Source organism: Emydura macquarii, unplaced genomic scaffold (assembly GCF_026122565.2).
Source record: "Emydura macquarii macquarii isolate MOO-44397 ecotype Brisbane River unplaced genomic scaffold, CSIRO-AGI_Emac_v2 contig_3345, whole genome shotgun sequence".
NCBI classification, from domain to species: Eukaryota; Metazoa; Chordata; order Testudines; family Chelidae; genus Emydura; species Emydura macquarii.
Genome location: NW_027133482.1, coordinates 2,510,721 through 2,531,877, shown reverse-complemented (window position 1 = coordinate 2,531,877; position 21,157 = coordinate 2,510,721). Strand labels below are relative to the sequence as shown.

At 37.0% G+C, this 21,157-nt stretch overlaps 1 protein-coding gene across 2 annotated transcripts in view; it reads left to right on the top strand.

Annotated features, from left to right (window-relative positions):
• Window positions 1-20,432, top strand: part of DNAAF9 (dynein axonemal assembly factor 9) — a 112,062-nt gene extending 91,630 nt beyond the window's left edge. For both annotated transcript variants that reach the window (XM_067533659.1, XM_067533660.1), the window contains 8 exons: window positions 3,943-4,078; window positions 4,940-5,026; window positions 6,256-6,362; window positions 7,077-7,151; window positions 7,348-7,550; window positions 9,781-9,846; window positions 12,928-13,021; window positions 16,328-20,432. In XM_067533659.1, coding sequence (XP_067389760.1) covers window positions 3,943-4,078; window positions 4,940-5,026; window positions 6,256-6,362; window positions 7,077-7,151; window positions 7,348-7,550; window positions 9,781-9,846; window positions 12,928-13,021; window positions 16,328-16,440 — 881 coding nt within the window. In that variant the 3' untranslated portion in view covers window positions 16,441-20,432. The remainder of the gene's footprint in view (window positions 1-3,942; window positions 4,079-4,939; window positions 5,027-6,255; window positions 6,363-7,076; window positions 7,152-7,347; window positions 7,551-9,780; window positions 9,847-12,927; window positions 13,022-16,327) is intronic.
• The last annotated feature ends 725 nt before the right edge of the window (window positions 20,433-21,157 follow it).

Below are 21,157 nucleotides of genomic sequence, written 5' to 3'. Positions count from 1 at the left end.
TGTTTGAAGTTCTCTGTGCTTGCTGTTCTATCCTTCAGCCTCTCAATCCCAATTTTATTATCTGACAATGTAGATGCTTCTGAAATTAGTCTAAGAACTCTTAAGATAAAGATTTTAGAAGGCCCAATTCTGACCTTTACAAATACCTCCCACTATAAGTATTTGCATCTTAACTGGTTTGCTTGTGTAAGTACCCTCTATTCTATCTCATGGTAGTGTCCATGGCATAGGGATATTATCTGAAATCAGTTAAAAATACCCTCATGTCCTCAGTTCAATTTAGAAGTTCAGTCCTTCAGCCTGGGATCTTGCATGGTGCACTCTGCCATCCCTTGAGCGAGGTATTAGACAGAAGTTCCTTCAGGTGTAATTCATCTTTGGTATGATTCTGCTTTGAAATTAATGGCTCCCATGGTACTTTAAGAAAAGAGCAGGGGAATAATTCCAACATGCCAGCCATCATTTCTTCCCTTAATAAAACTGGTTCCAGTGGCCAAGGCTTCTTGGCGATAATAGCTAGCATTTTATTTCTCATTCTCTTCAGAAGGTATTTGCCATAGCAGCAACTGGTTCCCATTTAACATGTAATTTGTCTGCATGCGGGATTTGTTATTTCACCAGGTGTGATAGGGCATCTTTGGTATTCAAATCATGGAGTGTTCCTCTTGTTGAGAACAGTAATTGTTGTTTGGCCCACAGTCTGGGTGAAGAGAGAGCCTTATGATTTTAAAAAAGGAATTTCGCTTTATGCAGCACCAGCAACAGTGTTACTTTTCTCCAAGGTTAGTCTCAAGAAAGTTAGGTGTCTCATTAGTATTTTTCCAGCTGTTATCCTCTTTTATGGCATCTTGTGGAACTCTCATGGAGTGGAATGCAAACTTGATGTCTTAAAGAACCATTTTGAAAATAGAAAGGAAAAGTATTTTCTATTTTTGTCACTAAAAGTGACAGTTACATGATTGTCCATAGTCTCAGCTTGAAAAGGTAAGGCCGAACATGTGTATTGAGCTTGCCATGAGACTTAAATGTTTCATTTTTTTCTTTATGTCCAGTTTTATTAAATTGGCTTTTTCTTTCCCTTTTATTTCTTTTAAACTGGTTCTTGCTCTAACTGATCATGCTCGGCTTCGTTACAGTGATACCATTTGATCTTTACAAATCTGAAGGAATCCTGCTATCTGTTGCCAGGGAAGGAGTCATATTTAGTAAAATCTCCCCTTGCAACAGCAGAGAGCTGCGCACCATACCAGTAATTTCATTGTTTTAAGAGTTGCTGAGTCAGAGGAATCCAAAGATTCAGACTCCTACCGCTACATAATCTTCCCTCCCACCCACACGCACACAGGTTGTCTGAGGTCCTAAGTGACCTGGCAGTAAAGTTTCTTAATAATTCATACGTAGGCACTCCACTGTAATGGGTCTTTGAAAGGAGCAAGTGGTCCTATTCCACTGGATAAATCCTTGTCTGTCTGAACTTTAGATTACAGAAGCTGCATATGTACATACAGGCCATATATGATCAAGTGAACTGCTGTTGTTCTTCTAGGCACTACGATAATACAAAATAATAAGGATTCCTTTATTGATTGGGACCCTATGGTGTTAGGTGCTGCGCAGACATTGAACAAAAAAGCTGTTGCTGCTCCCAGAAGTTTACAGTCTTAAGTATAGACACGCGATAACCGATGGATGCTGACAGACAGATGGGGAAATACAAGGAAACAGTGAGACAGTATTGGTCAGCATGATAAGCTGCTGGGTTTTAGTACACCAACTGCCTAATCACTGTCAAGGTTACATTAACAGTGAAAATGAAGATTTAGGGACCTGAGCATCCCTTTACTTCTACTTTAATCTCCTTATTCTGAAAAATGTTGCAGTGTCAGTATTGCATCTGTTGATGATGACTAGACAGGATTTACTCCAGAGGTCATCAGCACCTTTCCAGAAGGAGATGCAGATGTGACTCAACTGACAGAAATGCAAAAGGATAGGACTGGTATCAAATCTGTTCTTCCCTCCCCCAAAGATGGCAGTGCTAGTCTACGCTACTTGTATAGGCGGATAGATCTTTTTGAAATTGCTCATGGAAGTAAGCTTTTCCTTTCCTGCATCAAAAGTTGTAGTAATTCTGTATCTTCAGGACACTTCACAAGATTAAGCCTCTTAGCTTCACTGTGAGGTAGATAAATATCCCAATTTTACAGATGGGGAAGCTGAGTTAGAGTGGCAGAGTAAATTGCTCAAGGCCATACCGAGTCAGTGACAGAACTGAGATTAGAACCCCACATTCCCAAGTCCCAGTGACTAGGTCACAATACCTTTCACAGAGTAACATTATTTAAGTGATTGGTTTTGAAACCCTCAATTTTATGTATGTTAAAAAGAATATAATGCGATCAGCATAGTTTATGTAGTATAGGAGACTGTAACAATAGCTTTGGACATTGATACGTAATCAGGGTTCAGCATCACTTGCTGCATTGTCCCTCCAAAGCCCTTTCCACTAAAGATCACAACAGCAAAGGGATGAATATTTTAAGGTTGTGACATTTTTTTGACGTTTTTCACCGTAAGATAGGTGAGGAATTTTGGTATTCAGTGTATTTTTGAAACTTTTATAAAAATAAAATATGAGCGGCATGGTGGCATTAGTGGCTTTGGTATGACTTAATTGCTGTTACCAAGTTAATTGGGAATACCTACCAATGGTTACTCTCCTTTTAAGAAGAGTAATATTTTCTGCTCTAAACTTTTCTCCCTTTTCACTGTCAAACAACTGTCTTCTAGTTGGACTGTATGCTAAATATTCACAAACAAATGCTTACTTATATGCATAACTACACAGGTTAGTAAATTTAAGCATGTGCTGAAGAGTTCTTGGGGTGGAAGTCAAAGTTGCTATAGTCTTATTTCCTAAATATGCTATTCCCTCTTTCTAAATGCCACCTTTTATTTCTTGTCTCTTTTGGATTGTCAGATTGTTGGGGCAGAGGGACATATTTTCTCTATATTTGTATAGTGTCTGATACAATTGATCCCTGACCCCCTTGGCTCCTAAAAGCTATTGCTATATAAATGTTTAATAATTCAGAATAATTAAATCTATTGATTGTTCCAGATAACTTAATGTAAAGCTGATAGTATTTTGCGCTTCTCATTTTTAATACATTTTCCTTAATGGGGTGAGATGCAAACAAATATAGATTACTTTCGATGAACTATGTAGTCAATTGCTTGACCACACTTTGGTTCATTATGAAATATATTCAAGAGGCCAAATAACCAGTGTCAGTCAGATTGATTGCTCTAAGCCAATAACATAGTATAGGGAAAAAGGTTATATACAATACCAGTCTCCAGGAAGCTGTCTCATGCAGCCACGTTATATTTATACAGAAGGTGCTCCCAAAGTTACACATTTCAGCTGGCATTCTTTTTATGATGACTTTTTACAGGTTACATATCTCTTGACATGTTTCTAAATTCCAACCTATCAGTTTTCCTAGTTCCCGGACTTCTTGTTCTTTCCTTCTTTAACTTCGTTTTGGGTACTGGTCCATGAAGGTACTTCCCTACCTTGTACTCAGACGTAGAACAATGTATCTTGATTAGGACAAGTTTCCTATTTGCTTATGCCAGATGTTAACTTCAGCAAATTAAAGGTGCTATGGGATACTTAGCATAAAATGAACAGGATAATGGTAAAGACCAATTTAGGCTGTATCACTGTTAGTGTTTGTGCTTAATGTTATTGGTGCTTAATGCATTCTTATATATGGGTTGCAGTGTATATATGTGTATGTTAGCCAGCCTATACTGGTAAATAGTTATGACTTGCAAAAATGTTTTTGATTAAACCACTTAACCATCATATGTATGTTGTTTCTCCATCATTGAAGAGATTATTTGAATAAACTATTCCCCAATTTCCTAATGCAGGACTGGTGAGCAATGTGGTCTTCACAAGTCATACTACAGAGCAGAGACACCCACTCCTTGTACAACTCCAGAGCCTTATACGAGCAGCAAATCCTGCTGTTTCATTTGTCTTAGCAGAAAATGGTCTTGTAACTAGGTAATACTACCTGAAGTTTTCAGTTCTGTCATTTTCAACTTGCTGTTCTAAAAATGGAAAACATACTCTTACAAGAAAAGCTGATCCTCTTTGACTTTCACCTATGAACAAAAAAGTGGGTTTAAGCATTTCTCTAGTTTATGCAGTATTTTTCTTCGTCATTACTTCTCTGATAACAGGATACCTCATCTGTTCTTGGAATTTTGACATTTTAAGAATGTCAGCTACACTTCAACCACATATTCTGATACAGCATGATTCACTAAGGCTTTAAGCATCAGAAGAATACACTAAATGTCAATATACTAGAAATAACGGTGGGATATAGGAAATGTTAAGGTTTAAAATCGGTGTATGTTTTCATTTACAGAGTAATTTTGATGTTATGTTTTTCTTATACAGCAATGCAGGTAATATTCTCTTTCTACAGTTTGTAGGTTTTTATTAAAATTTGTTCAATTCTGCAACCTCTACTCAGATTAAATGGCATGACTGAGTAAACCCACTCCACTTTAATGGGACCAAACTCAATGACTAAGTCCTGATCAACTTCAGTAAAAGTTGAATTGGGTATCCTATGAAGTTTTTATAAGCGATTTTTTTTTTGCTGTGTTTTATATTTTTATTTGGTAGGTTTACTTATATCCTAGTTGCAAATAGAAAATCAGTTCAGTAGAGAACTCCTTTTTTAACTAAAATATTCTCCATTTTCCAGACATTAAAAGTTTATCTACTATAGTTAATAAACGTATAATTATTTTACTTCAATCTGACTAGCACATCCTAATTTATGTAATACTGATAATAACCATTGTTACTGTGTATGTAAATTAAAAATCTCAATCGTTATCTTTTTAATAGGAATGAGGATATTGAGCTTATTCTCTCTGAAAGCAGTTTTTCAAATCCTCAAATGATGAGAGCTCGATATTTAATGTATCCTGGCTGGCAAGTATCTTTATTGAGAAATAATAAAAAAGCATTTTTAATTAACATGAAGATTTTAAAAGTCCCACTAGCTTAATTGTATTTTCAAGACAGTTCATACGTGTGGAACGATCATTTTGTAAATGTCTCTTTTTTTAAGGGAGCCTGTGAGTAGGCATTTTAGATCTACTAGGATGATCTTTTTCCCACTTTAGGGAACCTCTCTTGTTGCCATTAAAATCGGTGGCAGAATTGCTGTTCGTTTCAATGAAAGCAAGAGTGAGCCCTGTGAGAGTAAGATGGGTTAGGTCAGTACTGACTTAAAGTAAATTCATTCTGACTGCCGTTCAGCCTAAATAAAATGATCTAGTGGTATCATTCCAGTTACTAGCCGACAGTTATCCCCAGTGAAATATCAGCATCCTTTATTAGCAGTCCTCGGCAGAGGCCAAGGACAGAAAATACATGGAAACAGAACTCAATTCTAACGCTTAGTGATATCTTCTGCAGTTCAGGGTTGCAACACATTGCTGGAGATTGTATCTTGTTGCTGTCGTCTGTGCTATATCTGTGTGGCAAACAGAGGAATTCGTTCTCCAGAACTGCTAACCTGGCACCGGTCCCAAACCCTGACCAATTCAGTTTTCTAGTTACATTTAAGAGCATTAGAGGCATAGTGTGCTTCAAACAACATACCCTGTCAATCAAGAACAGCTTCTATATCTGCTTCTTGTTCAGAATTAATTAGACCTTGACTCTAAACTGGGTTTTCAGTGAGGCTTCTTAATTAAACCAGCATGGAGTTACATAAGGGTAAGGCTTCTTGTAGGACCATGTGTTGCTCCAAAGGGAAGAGGATTGGGTTGGCGAAGAAATTGTTTCAAATCTCTTGACACTGGGATTCTGCCTTTTTAATGCAGGGTTTGTAGGGGGGAAAGTGATAACAGCAGGAACTTCATTGAAGTGGTTCCTGATATCAGTTGTGATACAAAATTATATACATAGTTCTTACCTTCTTTACAGTTTGTATTTCTCTTCTTACATGTAATGAATTTAATATTTCTCTTCATGAAAGCTCCTCTATAGTAAAATAACAAATATTCTTCATTGTTAGAAACCAGTTAGATAAAAAGCAGATAAAGGATGATAATAGACACTTACGTGAGTACTGGAAGTTCCTGTGACATCTGGGGAAACAACCAAAAATATCTTTGACAAAGTTTATTTCCCTTTTTACTTTTTTTTAAAAGGTATGATGGTAAGTTTAGAGCTGGCTCTGTCTTCCCACCAATGGTTCAGATCTGTGTGTGGTTTAGCCGTCCTCTGGAAAAAACACGATTTGTGACCAAATGTAAAGGTAAAAATGAGACTTATTTTAAGGTTTAAAATATTGTGAGGGTTTATTTAGTGTAGGGAGACCCTATGCTATGCAACACATAATCAATGTGAATTTTTATCTAGAAGGTAATTTCTCTTTCCTTAAAGTGCTTCATGTGCCATGTATATTGACTTTCTTGTCTGTTCTGGGAACGTAAGACTCATGATCATGTTTAAAAAAGTATACGTTTTTAATGTTAAATCTAACATTTATTGTGCAGTCAAACCACGTTAGGGCTATTATCCCATAAATATCAATACTTAGCAGCTTTTTCTTAGTGGAAATAAACATTTTTGTCTGTTTTCTTGTATTAAAGGATAGCTACCTGGTAACTTTATATATAAATATGCTTTGTAATAATTGCAAAACAAGACGTTGCTGCTAGTATTTGTTTTAGAGTAGAAATAATCGTGTCTTTCCTTCTGTCAGAGAAAAACAATTTTTAAGGAGAACCTTCTTTTTCTCCACACAGTGTAAGGGTAAATTATGTGGGAGGGACACTTTTTATTATAGTACCCTATGGGTGTCCAGGGAGTAAGCTAGCAAATAGAGTGAAGTGGGTTATTTAGAGATCAGGACTCCAAATAGATAGAGAACCTACCACTGCTAGCCAAGGTGAATTATGCTGAGTGAGCTGCACCAGGGAAGAGAAAAATAAATTGAATAATCTCTCTCTATTTTTATTTCATACAGCAATTAAGTCATCAGTTAAGCAGAGTCCTTTTTCTGGAAACATATACCACATTTTGGGCAAAGTTAAGTTTTCAGGTAACTGGAGAGTACTTGGTATTCATGGTCTTGAGATTGCACCTGCTTTGTTCACCTACTTTCAGGACGTTAAAACATATTTATAGTAGCGTATGGTTTTGAAGGAACCATATGCACATACACTATCTGTTAAAATAATAGAGATAAATCAGTTATGTCAGCCCAGTGTTTATAGAAAATATGTTCTCTCTGGTAGATTCTGATAAGTTGATCGAAGTCTGTCAAAATACATCATCGAATTCATTAAGCCTGGTGCCTGTTCAGGAGGGCCCTACTCCTCCTGATTCAAGAAATGATAACAGAGATCGCAGTGGTCAGCAGGAGTGCTTCCTTGTGTTCATTGGCTGCTCCCTGAAGGAAGAAGAGATCAAAGACTGGCTCAGACAAACTGCCAAGCAGGTTTGTTGACATATTTGGGATTGTTTTCTGTGTTGTCTGGTTTAACAGTCCAAAGAAAAAATGGAGTATTTTAATATTCTGATTATCAAAGCAGACTGGAAACTGGTTAACTATGTCCTGCAAAAGGTGCCCATCATTCCACCATTAGACATGATTTTTTCAATAAGATGGCTGACGAGGCTCACAAGTGCCACCTGTAATTCAAACTTTATTTTTGAAACATGCCACAGCATATTCATGGTGAAAACTCTTTGCTGTGGAATACACCAAAGCAAAATTGAGTGTGTGAGTATGTCCAAATAAAGACAAGAAGAATTGGACTGTGACATGCTTATCCTGCATATGAGTGGGATCCAGAGCGGGCTAAGCTCAGACAGGCAATTCAGTGTGTGGGACTTGCATTTGGGTGTAATGATGACGAGCAGCAGTAACCACTACACTTATTGTATAATAGTTTTCCTTCCTCTCTCCTGTTTTCAGTTGCTCATAATTTTCATCTTTTGGGTTTACATTTTCCAGGCTTGATCTGTGCTCGACGGTAAAGATTTTTTTTACGGTTTTGAGCAAAAACCATTCAGCTGCTTTTTGCTCATGAGACAATTTTTTGATGTGAGGGGATGTATATTCTTCCTGTTTTTAAAACATTTTGCTGTATAAAGAAAGTTTAAATATAGCATGGAAATAACTTGTGTTCCGGTGAAAACTTGTTTTGATTTACCAAGTTATACTGTCTTGAAAATCATGCATTGAATTTGGCAGTACATGGGGTATTTTCGCTAAGTTTCTAAAGCAGGCCTCAAAATATGTCTAAAATGTGTGTGTGTGTGTGGCTAACATAGCTGCATCATGAAGAGTAAAGGGGTGGGGGACATTTTTAAAGATGGACAAGAGTGACTTGTGTCTGAGGTATTGTAGGAGTTGCAATCAATGCTCCTGCAGGCTTTTTAGATGGTCTGACCAGGATGAGCTCTTGAGGAGTATGGGACAGGGTGTTACGGTGCTTTTCAATCAAATAGTTCCAGGATTTTTGGCAAGTCAATAGAGTGTCAAAGACCTGGAGAATGAATCTTTCAGTTCTTTTTTTAAAGAAAACTCCATACAAAAACCTGTTGAGAACATGAAGTTTGCACTTGAGTCAGAAACTACTAAAATTATGGTTGCACTCACTGCATTAACTCTGCCTCTTTGTCCATGCACATTTTGGTACAATCTTTAATTAAACGGCTGTGATTTCTCAGTTACAATAACATAATTTTTTTTCTACAACTATAGATTGATAGATTCACATGTAGCATCTTGGAATGCAATATAGACTGAGAAGTTGAGATTCTCCAGAAATCAGAGGGGGAGTGATTATCACAGCCAGAATTAGAACTCGAGTTTCTGGCTCCCAGCCCTGTTCTCATGCCACACTATTTCTATTCCTCCAGCATAGCATGTGGCTTTTTATTTAAGTGGGAAAAGTGCTGTATGTATGCGAATGTTATTTCTAAATCATGCTGCTTCTTACATGCCAAAGGCATTTGTCCCTTCTGAAGAGTAAGTTTGATGGAAGATTGGACATTTTTTTAAAATAAGCAAATTTCTCCAAGAGTGGAAAAACGTTCTCTCTCCTTTAAACTAACTCAGCAGTGATTGAACTGAATTTAACCAGACCTTTAAAATAAAAGCATAATCTCTGGACTGAGAACAAACATGAGATTTCAGCCCAAGCGGTAACACTTTGAAAAATTTACAAACCTCTGTAAATGGGATTTAAAATGAAAATGCCTTCTCATCCCTACAGCTTCAACAGTGGAATCTGAATCAAGGGTTTCAGATAATTTAGTATTTCAGTTTCTGCATCCAGGCCTGTCTAGTTAAAATACCTTCAGAATTTTTGTTCTATTCTGTGAACTAAAACACAGTTATATAAGATTCTTGTTTTTTACATGTTTTTGTAAAAATTGGATCTAGAATGCCTTAAGTAAACAATGCAATTCAATAACCCATGTCCACTTATTAGCATTCAGATACATTTAAAATATATACCTTTTATTAGGATTAAGCACAATTATCTGTGGTTACAAATTGCTACTTTTTTCATATTTGCGAGAACTTGGTAGTTGTACCTGTGTGGTCAGGCCCCTTCCCTCCCCCCAATCCCCCCACCCCCGGTACCTTAGTAATAATAGAGTGTGCTGTTGCCATGAGTACTAAATGTATTACTGGTGTCTCTATCTATGTATAGAAACCTCAGAGGAAAGCCCTGAAAACCAGAGGAATGCTGACTCTGCAGGAGATCAAAAACATTCATGTAAGTACAAGCCATTAGTAACAAAGCTTTGTTTTGACCCTCACTTCCTTAAGTACCCATTTATGTGATAGAATACAGTTCTTGCTAGAGTCTTCTAAGTTTCTGGCTTAATGCGTGCAAAACTGTTTTTCTTGAGGCTTTTAAGTTCCAAATGAGTGCTGGGAGTGCCATATAATTGCATTAGTTTCCAAATAACCCAATTCCATAATAGTTTTGGAAGTGGGACCACAGGGTTATCACATATAGCAATCATCACATTTTCATAATAATGTCAGATCTATTTTCATTGATTCTTGGTAGCTGTATAGATACCTACTGTTTGTTCATCTATGCTGTCCTCTGCATGTGAGAAGCAAAAACAAACTCATTTAAGACAGTTCTTTCTGTGGACATTCTACTGGTCTCCCCTTCATCTGCTATTGTTAAACTGGCCTTTGCTGGTTTTGCTGCTGGAGCCGCCTGTTTTTAGACAATCCAGGAGTATTTACAAGCTGTTACATGCCTTCTTGTTGAAAGAGAAGCTGACTAAACTCTAGAATCTCCTGTATGAAATGTAGAGTTCAAGGGAGCATTTGGTCATGTCACAGGACTGAAAAAAGATCCTTATAATCATAAGCACTTGGTGCCTCAAACTTAGATGTTTGCTCTTCAGTATCTTGAAGTAGAGATGCATTTGGAATAGAATCATATATCTCTAGTCAATAAAAGCAGGAAAGAATAAATTTATTTAAGGATCTGATGTAGGAAACTACTAGTACTTATAGTTACACAGCGAGCTATTCATCATTTTTGGGCCTATTCTTCTTGTACTTTGAGAGAGCTTATTTTGATATATTTGTCTTCACAACCAATAAATGGGTAGTTGCAGGGGATCTTTGTGGAGAGTCAGTCTGGGAAATGGCATAGGGTGTGTATCTGTTAAAGGCGCATCCAATGATTTCTTGCACCTTATTTAAAAAACTATCCATTATAAATTGAATTAAATGAATTATTGTTTGATAAAAGCTTCAAGTTACCGAAGTCTGTATGTGTTTCCAAATTAGTTTGAGATGCAGTGAAATCTGTGCAACAGGCCTTCTTAGGAAACCTGTCAGAAAAGACCATCCAAAAGCAACCCCAAAACTGCCTTTATTATAAGGCTACCTCTATGAACCACCCAGTTTGTTAGTTCTTTAAATAGTTAAGACAGATTTTTAAAGCATTTTCTGTTCTGTATGCAGTGCAAAACAATTACAAATAAGGACAGTTTACGGTACATTATACTACTATGGGTATGTCTACGCTGACGGCGGCAAAGTCGCGGCTGCCAGATTGATCTTTCTGGATCGATTGAGTGGTCAGTGAGACCCGCTCGATCGATCAGGAAGTCGACTGAGTAAATCCACCCCCTCAAGTAGCGCAATGCAGTGAAGACTGCGCACAGAAGGGAAGCACAGCAGTCGACGGGAGTTATGCGAGCTACTCTGCGTAGTTTGCGTAACTCCTGTCGACTGCTGCCGAATCTCCAGGTGAGTGTAGACGAGGGCTGTGACTCAGTAACTCCACTCCTCTGACCCAGCTTTTTTGCTTAAGGAAATCGTATTCATGCCACCATTCTCTTAAATGGAATGAGGAGTGATGCACAGAGTATTTATAGTTGCTTGTGTGATGAGTGTTTTTCTAGGCAATCAAATTACCTACAGTCCAAGATGTTCGGATATTATGGGGACACGAGTAATATAAGCACCTATGCTGTTAGATCTCAATTAAAAGATTAGAAGTAATGTAATTAATGCAAATCAACCTGGGTTTATGGAAAACGGGTTCTGTCTAACTTGATACCTTGTTTGAGATTACAGGTTTGGTTGATAAAGGTTATAATGTTGACATAATATAACTCAGACTTCTGTAAGGCATGACATTTTGATTAAAAACCTAGGATGACATAGAATTAAGATGGCACATATTAATGGATTAAAAGCTGGCTAACTGATAGGTCTCAATATGCAATTGTAAATGGGGAGAAATCATCAAGCAGGTATGCTTCAAAGAAGGTGCAGTGGGGATAAGTTCTTGGCCCTATTTAGCATTTTTATGAGTGACTTGAAAGAAAACAGGCATTGCTGATCGTTTGCAGATGATACAGATTTGGGTGTAATGAAGAGGACAGGTCACTGATATAGAGCTAACTGGATTGCTTGGTAAACTGGGCACAAAGTATATGCATTTTAAAATGTATAAATTGATCCAATAGCTGGAAGCTGAAGCTAAACAAATTCAGACTAGAAATAAGGTGGAAATTCTTGATAGTGAGAATAATTAAGCTTTGGAACAATTTGCCAAGTCTCGTGATGGATTCTCAATCACTGACAATTTTTAAGTCAAGATTGGATGTTGTTCTAAAATATCTGCTCTAGGAATTATTATGGGGAAGTTCTGTGGCCTGTGTTATACATGATGCCAGACTAGCTGATCACAGTGGTCCCTTCTGGCCTTGGAAAATATGACTCTATTCTAGATTCAGATGAATAGGGCCAGTCCATGTCTGAGTTATTTTTGTCTGCAGACTCAAGAAGACAACCCTGTATCAGTTAACAACATTAAGGGCTTGTTTAGACTGGGATAAAAGATGCATTTTTAAAACATACTAGCTAAAACAGGGCAGGGCTAACTTGCCCTGTTTAACTAGTTACATTATTTTAGCTAGCAAGTTTTAAGAGCACCTTTTATTCTAGTCTAGACAAGCCCTTCGGGTCCTTTTTTTTTTTTTTTTTTTTTAAAAAAAATAAAAAATTATAAAAAAAAGGGGGGGGGGGGGGGGCGGACAATAAACGTAGTTTTGGGTTTTTATCCTTAATTTTCCCTGTAGAAAACTTGAATTATAAGGAAACTGAGAAGGATACTGCAATAGTGTTTACATTTAAACCTGTTTTGCGAAGTGCCTACCCCATTTAGACAAAAGATCAAGCGCTTTTGTACCTGGTTGATTGTTTCCGGAAAAAGGCATCCCCCTTTGGTTTAACTGCATAGATTTACGTACCTATGTTTTAGACCGTCAATAGGTCTGAATGCTTAATGATCATTATTTGCCTTTGAATGCAGATGAAGCGCCACTTGGATCCACTTCCAGCCGGTTACTTTTACAATGGAACTCAGTTTGTGAATTTCTTTGGGGACAAGATGGATTACCATCCATGTATCCTTTAACGTGTATTTACATTCATGAGTATTTTTGTAGAAAGTTATTCAGGTTTAGACAAACCTGAAGTATGGAATATAGGGCAGAGCATTATCCTTAAAAGAGCTGACTGAGTAGCTCGGGATCATGCAAAGTGAAAGGTTTTGACGTTTAAATCAGCGTGTGACCATTTGCCATGCCAGGCTTCAACAGATCATAGAATCATAGAATATTAGAGTTGGAAGGGACCTCAGGAGGTCATCTAGTCCAACCCCCTGCTCAAAGCAGGACTAACATCAGCTATATCATCCCAGCCAGGGCTTTGTCACTCACTTCCACAGTCACAGTGTAACAAGCTGACTCGAACAGACCAAAGATCATTACATAGCATAAGATCCTATAGTAAAATCAAGTACAGTATAATCCTGATTTTTCCAAAACCTGTTATCTGAGCCACCGCATTATCTGAATCCCTTCTTTGTCCCCATGTCCTGCATTTTGATGATCCAGAGGTTCAGAGGATAGAGCAGAGACCCCTGGCCCTGCTGGAGGCCACCCTGTTGCTGAATGGCCCTTGCTACAGCTCAGGAAGCCGTCCTGTCCTGGGACTGAGTTGAGTGGAGCCATGACAGGAGAGCTGTGCAGAGCTTCCTGCTCTGTCACAGGGCCTGTGACATCTGATCCCTGCAGATGCAAGGTGCAGAGGAAAGCTGTGGTCCTGGTGGGGCAGATCGGAGTACTGGCTGGAAATCTCTGCTTTTGCCCCACTAGGACCTCCTCTCTCTCTCTCCCCCCCCCCCCTGCCCCACACCTTCTGCTTGCAGTAATCAAGAGGGTAGTCCTGGTGCCATGGAAGTGAGTGAGCGGGGCCATGAGCTGCAGAGGGTCCTTGAACTGCCACTCCTGCCTTCTCGATTATCTGGAGTCCTGATTATCCAAACAAAATCCGAGTGCCCTGTGATTTTCAGACAATCGGAAGCATACTATACAAAAAAAGCTCAATTTAAACCAAATAATCCCATAACTACCTTTTAATATAATGTGTTACAAAAAGGATATATGCTTAGAGAAATCAAAAAAGAAAGCAAGATCTCAGACTACAAACAAACTCATTCTTCATGTCCCCCTTGTTTCTTGGAGGTTGATGTCTCAGTAATACAAAAAACCTTATATATAGCCTGATGGATGTGGGAACCTCCCTCCCATCCACCCCCACACACACGTATTGAGATGTCAACCTCCAAGAAACAAACATTTTACTTGTGTGCACACTTTGAAGATATAGTGTGTGTATATATAAAATATGCAACTAATCACTATATCTTCAAAGTGTGCACACAAGTAAAATCAGAAGCATGTACATGATTGCTCTCCAGTATTACTTGTGAATTAAAATATGGCTGCACTTGCTTCATTATTTTAAAATCTTTTGCTTGAGTTCTGTACCCTTTATTTGATTTGAGCAACCAGCTATGGGGAGCATACATGCAATGCTGAAATTAGCCATCGTTGCTTTCTTAAATCAGCAGGATTTGTTCCTTGTCAAGACAGAATAAAGTATACAAAGATCAAAGAGCCTTTTTTTAGTTTCCTTTGAGTCACACTGATTACTTTTTCAGTTGAATGATGGTATTGTATTTTATCTCAATATTTGGCAATAACTCCAGATTCCTACTAACAGACCCCCTCTGTACAATTCTTCATATGTCCATCAGATTTTCTAATATTTTTGTCCTCAAACTCTCACTAAACTATTATTTGTATTACTGTAGCTCCCAGGAGCCTAAGTCGCGGCCCTCACCTCATTGTGCTAGGTCCTATACAAATACAGAACAAAAAGACCATCTCTGCTACAAAGAATTTACCTCAAGTCTGCTTGTGTTTTCAATTTAGTTTTCATTATTTCTTGATCTTCAATAATTGATTGATTGTAATTTACTTTGAAAGTTGTGGGTGGATACTTCAGTTCTTCTTTGAGCAAGAGCAACTTCTGTGGCACTTAATTTTAATTCTTAAATCATCAGACCTCTTCCCTTCTTGAATAAATTCCTTAAGCATGGTCATATGGTAGAAAAGTTAAGGGAAAACAAAGCAGCACATATGCTAAGCCTTCACCTTGAATATTAATCTAGACATTTCTGCTGGTGGAATTTTGAGACTTTTCTAATTGAAACCCACTTAATCAAATTACTGTAATTCTGTTCTGGAAGACCAAATACTAGATGAGACTATCCCAGATAATGTACCATAGCATCAACCACCCTTTCGCAGCCATTAGAACAGTCTAATAACAATAATAATACCCTCAGAATAATACCTCTTTCTGATTTACTATCCCCTCCTAAATCCAGTACCTTTTTAAAATGGCATATATTTCCAGGATCTAGATTCTGTGGTGAGGGGTGTGGTGTACATTTTTTTAGAGTAAATTCAAAAGACAGATTGAAGCAGCAGCTGGTGATACAGGAATCCAGATCTTTTCAAGAACTCTCCCTATCAACATCTGACTGAGCCCTGGGGTGATGTTACAGAGGTAAGGGGCTGAGGCAGAGACTAGTCATGGAGATATCCTTACTGTCACTTACCACTGTGAAAATTGACCAGATCCAGAGGGTGTGGCCCGATCCTGGAGGATTGAGGAATCTTCAAAAAGCAATTTCTCTCCTGCAGGAGGACAGGAAATTTTTCTATAAATATTCCTTATTTAAAAGTGCAGACATGCTAGTTAGAATTAATAGTCCAGCATGTTGCATGTTTTCAACCTTTTGGACTGCCAGGAGCATCCAACCACAGTTCTTCGTTGTGGTTCACTTGTTTGATCATTACTTACCTGTACATTTGAATAACCCCAGTCTATTTTCAGCCTGTGGCCTGAAGAGAGGCTGTCAGGCATAAAAAAAGTTGTTATACATTGGTGTGATACAGCAGGTTCTTCCTATCGATAGTAAACTATGGGTGTATAGGTAGTTCCCGATTCTCTGTCTGAGCTCAAATTAGCTAAACTGGAGTTTTTATGAACCTGAACAGCTGTGACCATCTATAAATCTGACATGCTGGTGTTTCACACAGCCCTTATTATTTTTTCCTATTAAGATTAAGAACATTACCTATGTAACTCTTCCAGCCTCCTTGGGAAGAGTACTGATAGTTGGTTCTGACTTCAGGATTCCCAGATGCTAATCCATTGCATTATTGCCCACAGATGAAAATTCATCCTGTTAATATGCAGAGCTGACCAGTTCTATTGCAGTTAGTCCAACCTGTTCTTATTCTGATATACACTTTTGTTTGGATGAATAGTTTTCCTTAGTATTTTGACATCAGTAATGGACCAGTTCATGAATGACTACGTGGAAGAAGCTAACAGAGAAATCGAAAAGTACAACAGAGAACTAGAAGAACAAGAATACCATGACCTCTTCGAGCAGAAAACATAAGCATGCATGTTCATGGTATTAAATGCACATAAATATTGTGGATTGCTAAACTATCATCTGGCTATCCATAACTGAAAAAGGCTGGCAGCCGTGCTGGTTAACAAGAAAATGAAAATTAAAATGTTAGTTTTCAACAGTTTTAAAATGAAGCTTCATTCCTGTAAGGCTGGCGTTTTAATCTGGTAACTACTTAGTTATTCATACAGACTGGGTCATGTCCACTTCACTTTCATTCCAGATCGTAAAAAGCATCACCTGGAATCTCTTTGGCTACCAGTGGGAATATTACATGTTCAAAAAATAATTGTATGTCCTAATAGCCTTGCGCATAAGCATGACATTGATCTGTGGTACAGATAATCGAAAACCTGTAGCTCATTTCTTTAAATGTCCCAGAATACTTCCTGTACAAAATTTACACAGGTGTCCATAAATGAAAAGGGGCCAACACTTGTTACGCCCTGAAGTATTTCAGTTTGAGAGTGTTCCTAAAGCGAGAAATGGGGGAACACTTGAAAAGCTCTGGAGAGAGCACATGATCTTGCTGCTACTCTCAGTAGTTAATTTTCTCCTGAGACGCTATCATTTGTTATGCAGAATGCATTACAGGCAGAATGGTGTAATCTATGATCTGCCATTGCTGAGGGTAAAAGGGTTATCTTGTAGGTTTTCCTGTAGCCCCAACATCTGAGCAAATCATCTGGGGATGAGCCAGATAACTTTTGGCTGAAGAGACAATTGTTGTTCGTTTACTCTAATTAATTTGTTTCTGAAGGTAAAAAGAACAGATAGGAAATTATTACTTTTCAGACTTGAAGTACTTTATCTGTCAAGCTTTTAGGAAAATCTGTGTGCCATAGCCTTCCACAGAATTGAACCACTGGGTTTGATTTTGTTTGTTCCTGTTTGTTTTTTAAACGAATATTACAGTGAGAATGATGGTACCTCGTCTTCTAAATTGAATGAGAACTATTTTGAATGTGACTATATACAACATTGACCAAGATGCTAAGGTGGCTAACCTGCAAGCTACTGACCGACAACATTGTAGGGGTTGTTACCTTGAAAAACAGATTGTCGTAGGTCACTCTGTATTTGGAAATTAGTTCTGTGGAAATCAGCCATGGTTGAACATTTTAACTGCATATTCATTTGCCTCAGGAACAAATAAGTATCAGCTTTTAGTGCATCTGTGACCTTTCTGTTGATCAGTTGTATTTGATGCAATAAGAATTTATTGAAGAACTAATTCCGTATAGTATGCTTATAATAATGAAGCACAACTGATATTCATAAGCTCTTTTGTTAAGAAAGGGGAGCTAATTTGAACTCCTATAGTCAAATGCAAGTCTACATAGAAAAATGAATGCCTTACTTAGGAAATAAGTTCTTTACATTTGGAATCTTAAATGACTGAGAATTTCAATTAGACCATAAAAATTGGAACACTTTATCTAAAATTTGTATGCATCACTACTATTAACTTCAGTGAGCTGCCTGTACTGTGATCATTAGGATATACAGATTCTGTAAAATAGTATAGATTTTGAGTTCCAGGTGGTGCAGATTAGGATTTAAATGTTTGTAAGGCTGCTTCTTAGATAGTTTTCATGCTAGATTTTAAAAGCTTTCAGAATTCAGGCGTTACCTTGCACACCACAGGACTTTAATAGGATAGAAGTGTTTTCCTGATAAAGTACAGTAAAAGCCAGCAGTTAGTTCCAAGTTTTGTATGCTTTCTGGGGCAACCCATATTACAGGTATAGAGAGTTATCTATGCATGGCTACACTTTAGTATTTTAAAATAATGTAGTGCCTGGTAGAGTAACCGTAGCTAACAGTTAATTTCTGGGGGGGTTGTCAGTGTTTAGGAGCTAAGTAAAATTGGCTGCAGAAACTACGTATTAAGCCAGGGTTGTGAAAATACAAAATTCTGAAGATAACATTGCAACAAAAGGGGCATTTAGAAAATAGAATAATTCTTTGCCAATATAACTTAGTGTAAACACGGTTTGCTCCTTTTTAGCATAAATTGTCTAATCTGCAAAAGCCATATATCTAGAATAGTTGTATGATTATGTAACGTCAGACATAAAATACCAGGAGCTGAGACAACAGGCACTTTGTCGACACTTTGTCTCAACTTGGAAATCAGTAACGGAGTAGGTTTTAAGTGCAATTGATAGATGAAGATACTGTAGCTTACACTCTGCTGAACTCTTTTTAAGAACTCTAATTTGTGCAGCTCTTGAAAATAAATATTGATGGGCTGATTCATCCAGGTTTAGTAGAATGAGCTAATTAAAACTGAGATGTCCTTTGACCAAAACAGGAAACAATAAACATATTAAATTGGGTTTATTGCTGCACAAATCAAGCTGTTTTTAAAGCCTGAATCAGAAGAGATCACCACAACAAAGGCATAGTATAGATATTATATGCTGTACTGCATGCTAAGTGGTAACAATAACTGTAATATGATGAAGACCTTTCACCATACTGGTACTATTTCAATTAATATATTTTGGTATTGAAATAATTTGATTACCTCAGCTTTTAATGTTTAACTGTGATTTTTTTTTAACATTACCGAAATAGTGAAACTGTGACAATGATATCCTTTAAACATAGCAGTGCCTTGCATATGGCGCCAGTGATGCACTAAGCAAATTATGGGAGTATTGCTTGCACCCTTTTTTAAAGGAAAACGGTTTTGGTGAAAGGACTTAAAAATTAACCTAGTGAAGAATATTAGCACATGGTTAAATCATTTATTAAAAAAAAAAAAAAAAACTCTTTGAGGACTGAAATGTATAAATACCTGATGCCACTGATATTTTATAGCAGTTGCTGATTAATTTTGGAGTTGTCTCTAACAGTCAGCAGCCCCTTTTTTTAAGGAGGAAAAGCATAATTTTTGTATTCCTGTCAGAGATGTATATACCATACTGAACCCTAAGTGCAGGGTAATCTGGTTTTTATTTTTTGAAGTTGAGATAAGAATTGGGTTAAACATAAAGATCTAGTTTTGAAATTTTTAGCTACTGTAAAACAAAAAAGCATCATCTCTTGATAAGCTACAAATGTTCAAATAAGTAAAAAGTGCCATTATACTCTCTTTTTACTGTATAATGAAAATTGAGAACGTAACTTTGTGTCCTGGTATTTCTGGGATTGTGATGAAGTGCTAAGAGTCCTCAAGGGGTTTATATGCTTTGCTGACCTTAACGTTAGCAGCTTGTTTTTTCTCACAGAGAATGAGTGTGGTCAGAATTTGCTGAAGTTATAGGGGGGGGGAAAATGTGACAAACTTAGGAAGGGAACACTTGCAACTTGAACTGAGCTGTGACCTAGGATTATTTTTTTGTAAAACTGGAATTTGGTATTCCAGTTTTTATACCTTTGTATTATTATTTAGCAAATACAATTGCAGGGAGGATTTAAGTTGCAATTAAAAGTTCCCTAATAAGTTTTATATTGAGATTTTTCTGAATTTGCACAGATATAAGCTCTGGAATACCTTATTGGTATTCTTAAAAGGGAAAATTGTAACTAGTATAGTAAATCGTAAACTGTGAGTTGTTAGAACAACATTATTAATCTAATTTTAGATTGTTTAAAACGTACCTCAAAAGGCTAGTGAGAAATTGCTTCATTTTTACACAATTGTGAAATACTAATATAACAAATCTCACTTTACAATGTGCCAAAATTCACTTTTATACTAGTTTTCAATGCTTTAATATTTGCAACTTGTTAAGTTAAAACTTGTATTTACAAACACTACTGTAACTTCAGTTAAACTGAAATGTGTGATTGAAGCTTTTTTGCTTATTATTGTATTTATTACACAACTCGATCCAGTAAATATATAAAATTACCTTTCCATTTATTTTTGTATTGTTTTACATGTTTATACCTGCAGTTCGTGTGACTTTTACAATTGTAATTCAGATGTGATGCTAAGAACCAATAAACTATATCCATCTGTTGTCTTTCATTTCATTCTTTGACAAACTGAACAAGCTCAAAGTTATTTAAGCTATTTTTTTTAGGTTCTCAGCAGTCACTTTTTAATTTAAGGCTACATATAATTGTGTGTTAACTAAAATGGGAGACAAAATGCCATGAGATCACTTGCAAATAAAGCTCCCTGGGTACACTTAAAATTTTCAGTGAATGATCTCGGTCAAGCAAGATAATAAGATAAAGCTGTGTTTTAATATCAGGCCCTATGGAAAGCCTCTGAACTAGTTGGGTAAAACTCAAGCAACCAATTTTTTTTTTTATTATGCCTACTCAAGGCTTGATTTTAACCAGTTGCACACTTGTAAAAATAATTATGGCCTTTTCCTTCAGAGCAAGAAATGTCTTGCAAGTCTCAACAGCAAAATTGATTTTATTTGTTGTCTTTTAAAGCAAATTAACTAATGTTCATTTCAGAATTTTAATAATGGACTTGTAGAAGACAGTGTTTACATTTTTGTGTACATGCTGGATAAAGGCTAAATCCTGTCTTTTATTCATACAAGTAAGAGGACCCCTTTTTGAGCAACTGATTCAAGGTCCTAGTCACCATAATGTAAAAGTAGACTGGGCAGAATTTGATGATGATTTTTTTTTTTTTTAAGTTTTTGATAATTTTGACAGTTAATGTCAGTTTGTTTGTTCTGAAAGGTTTTTTTCTACTTGTGTCTATTTAAATTTTCAGAGTTGC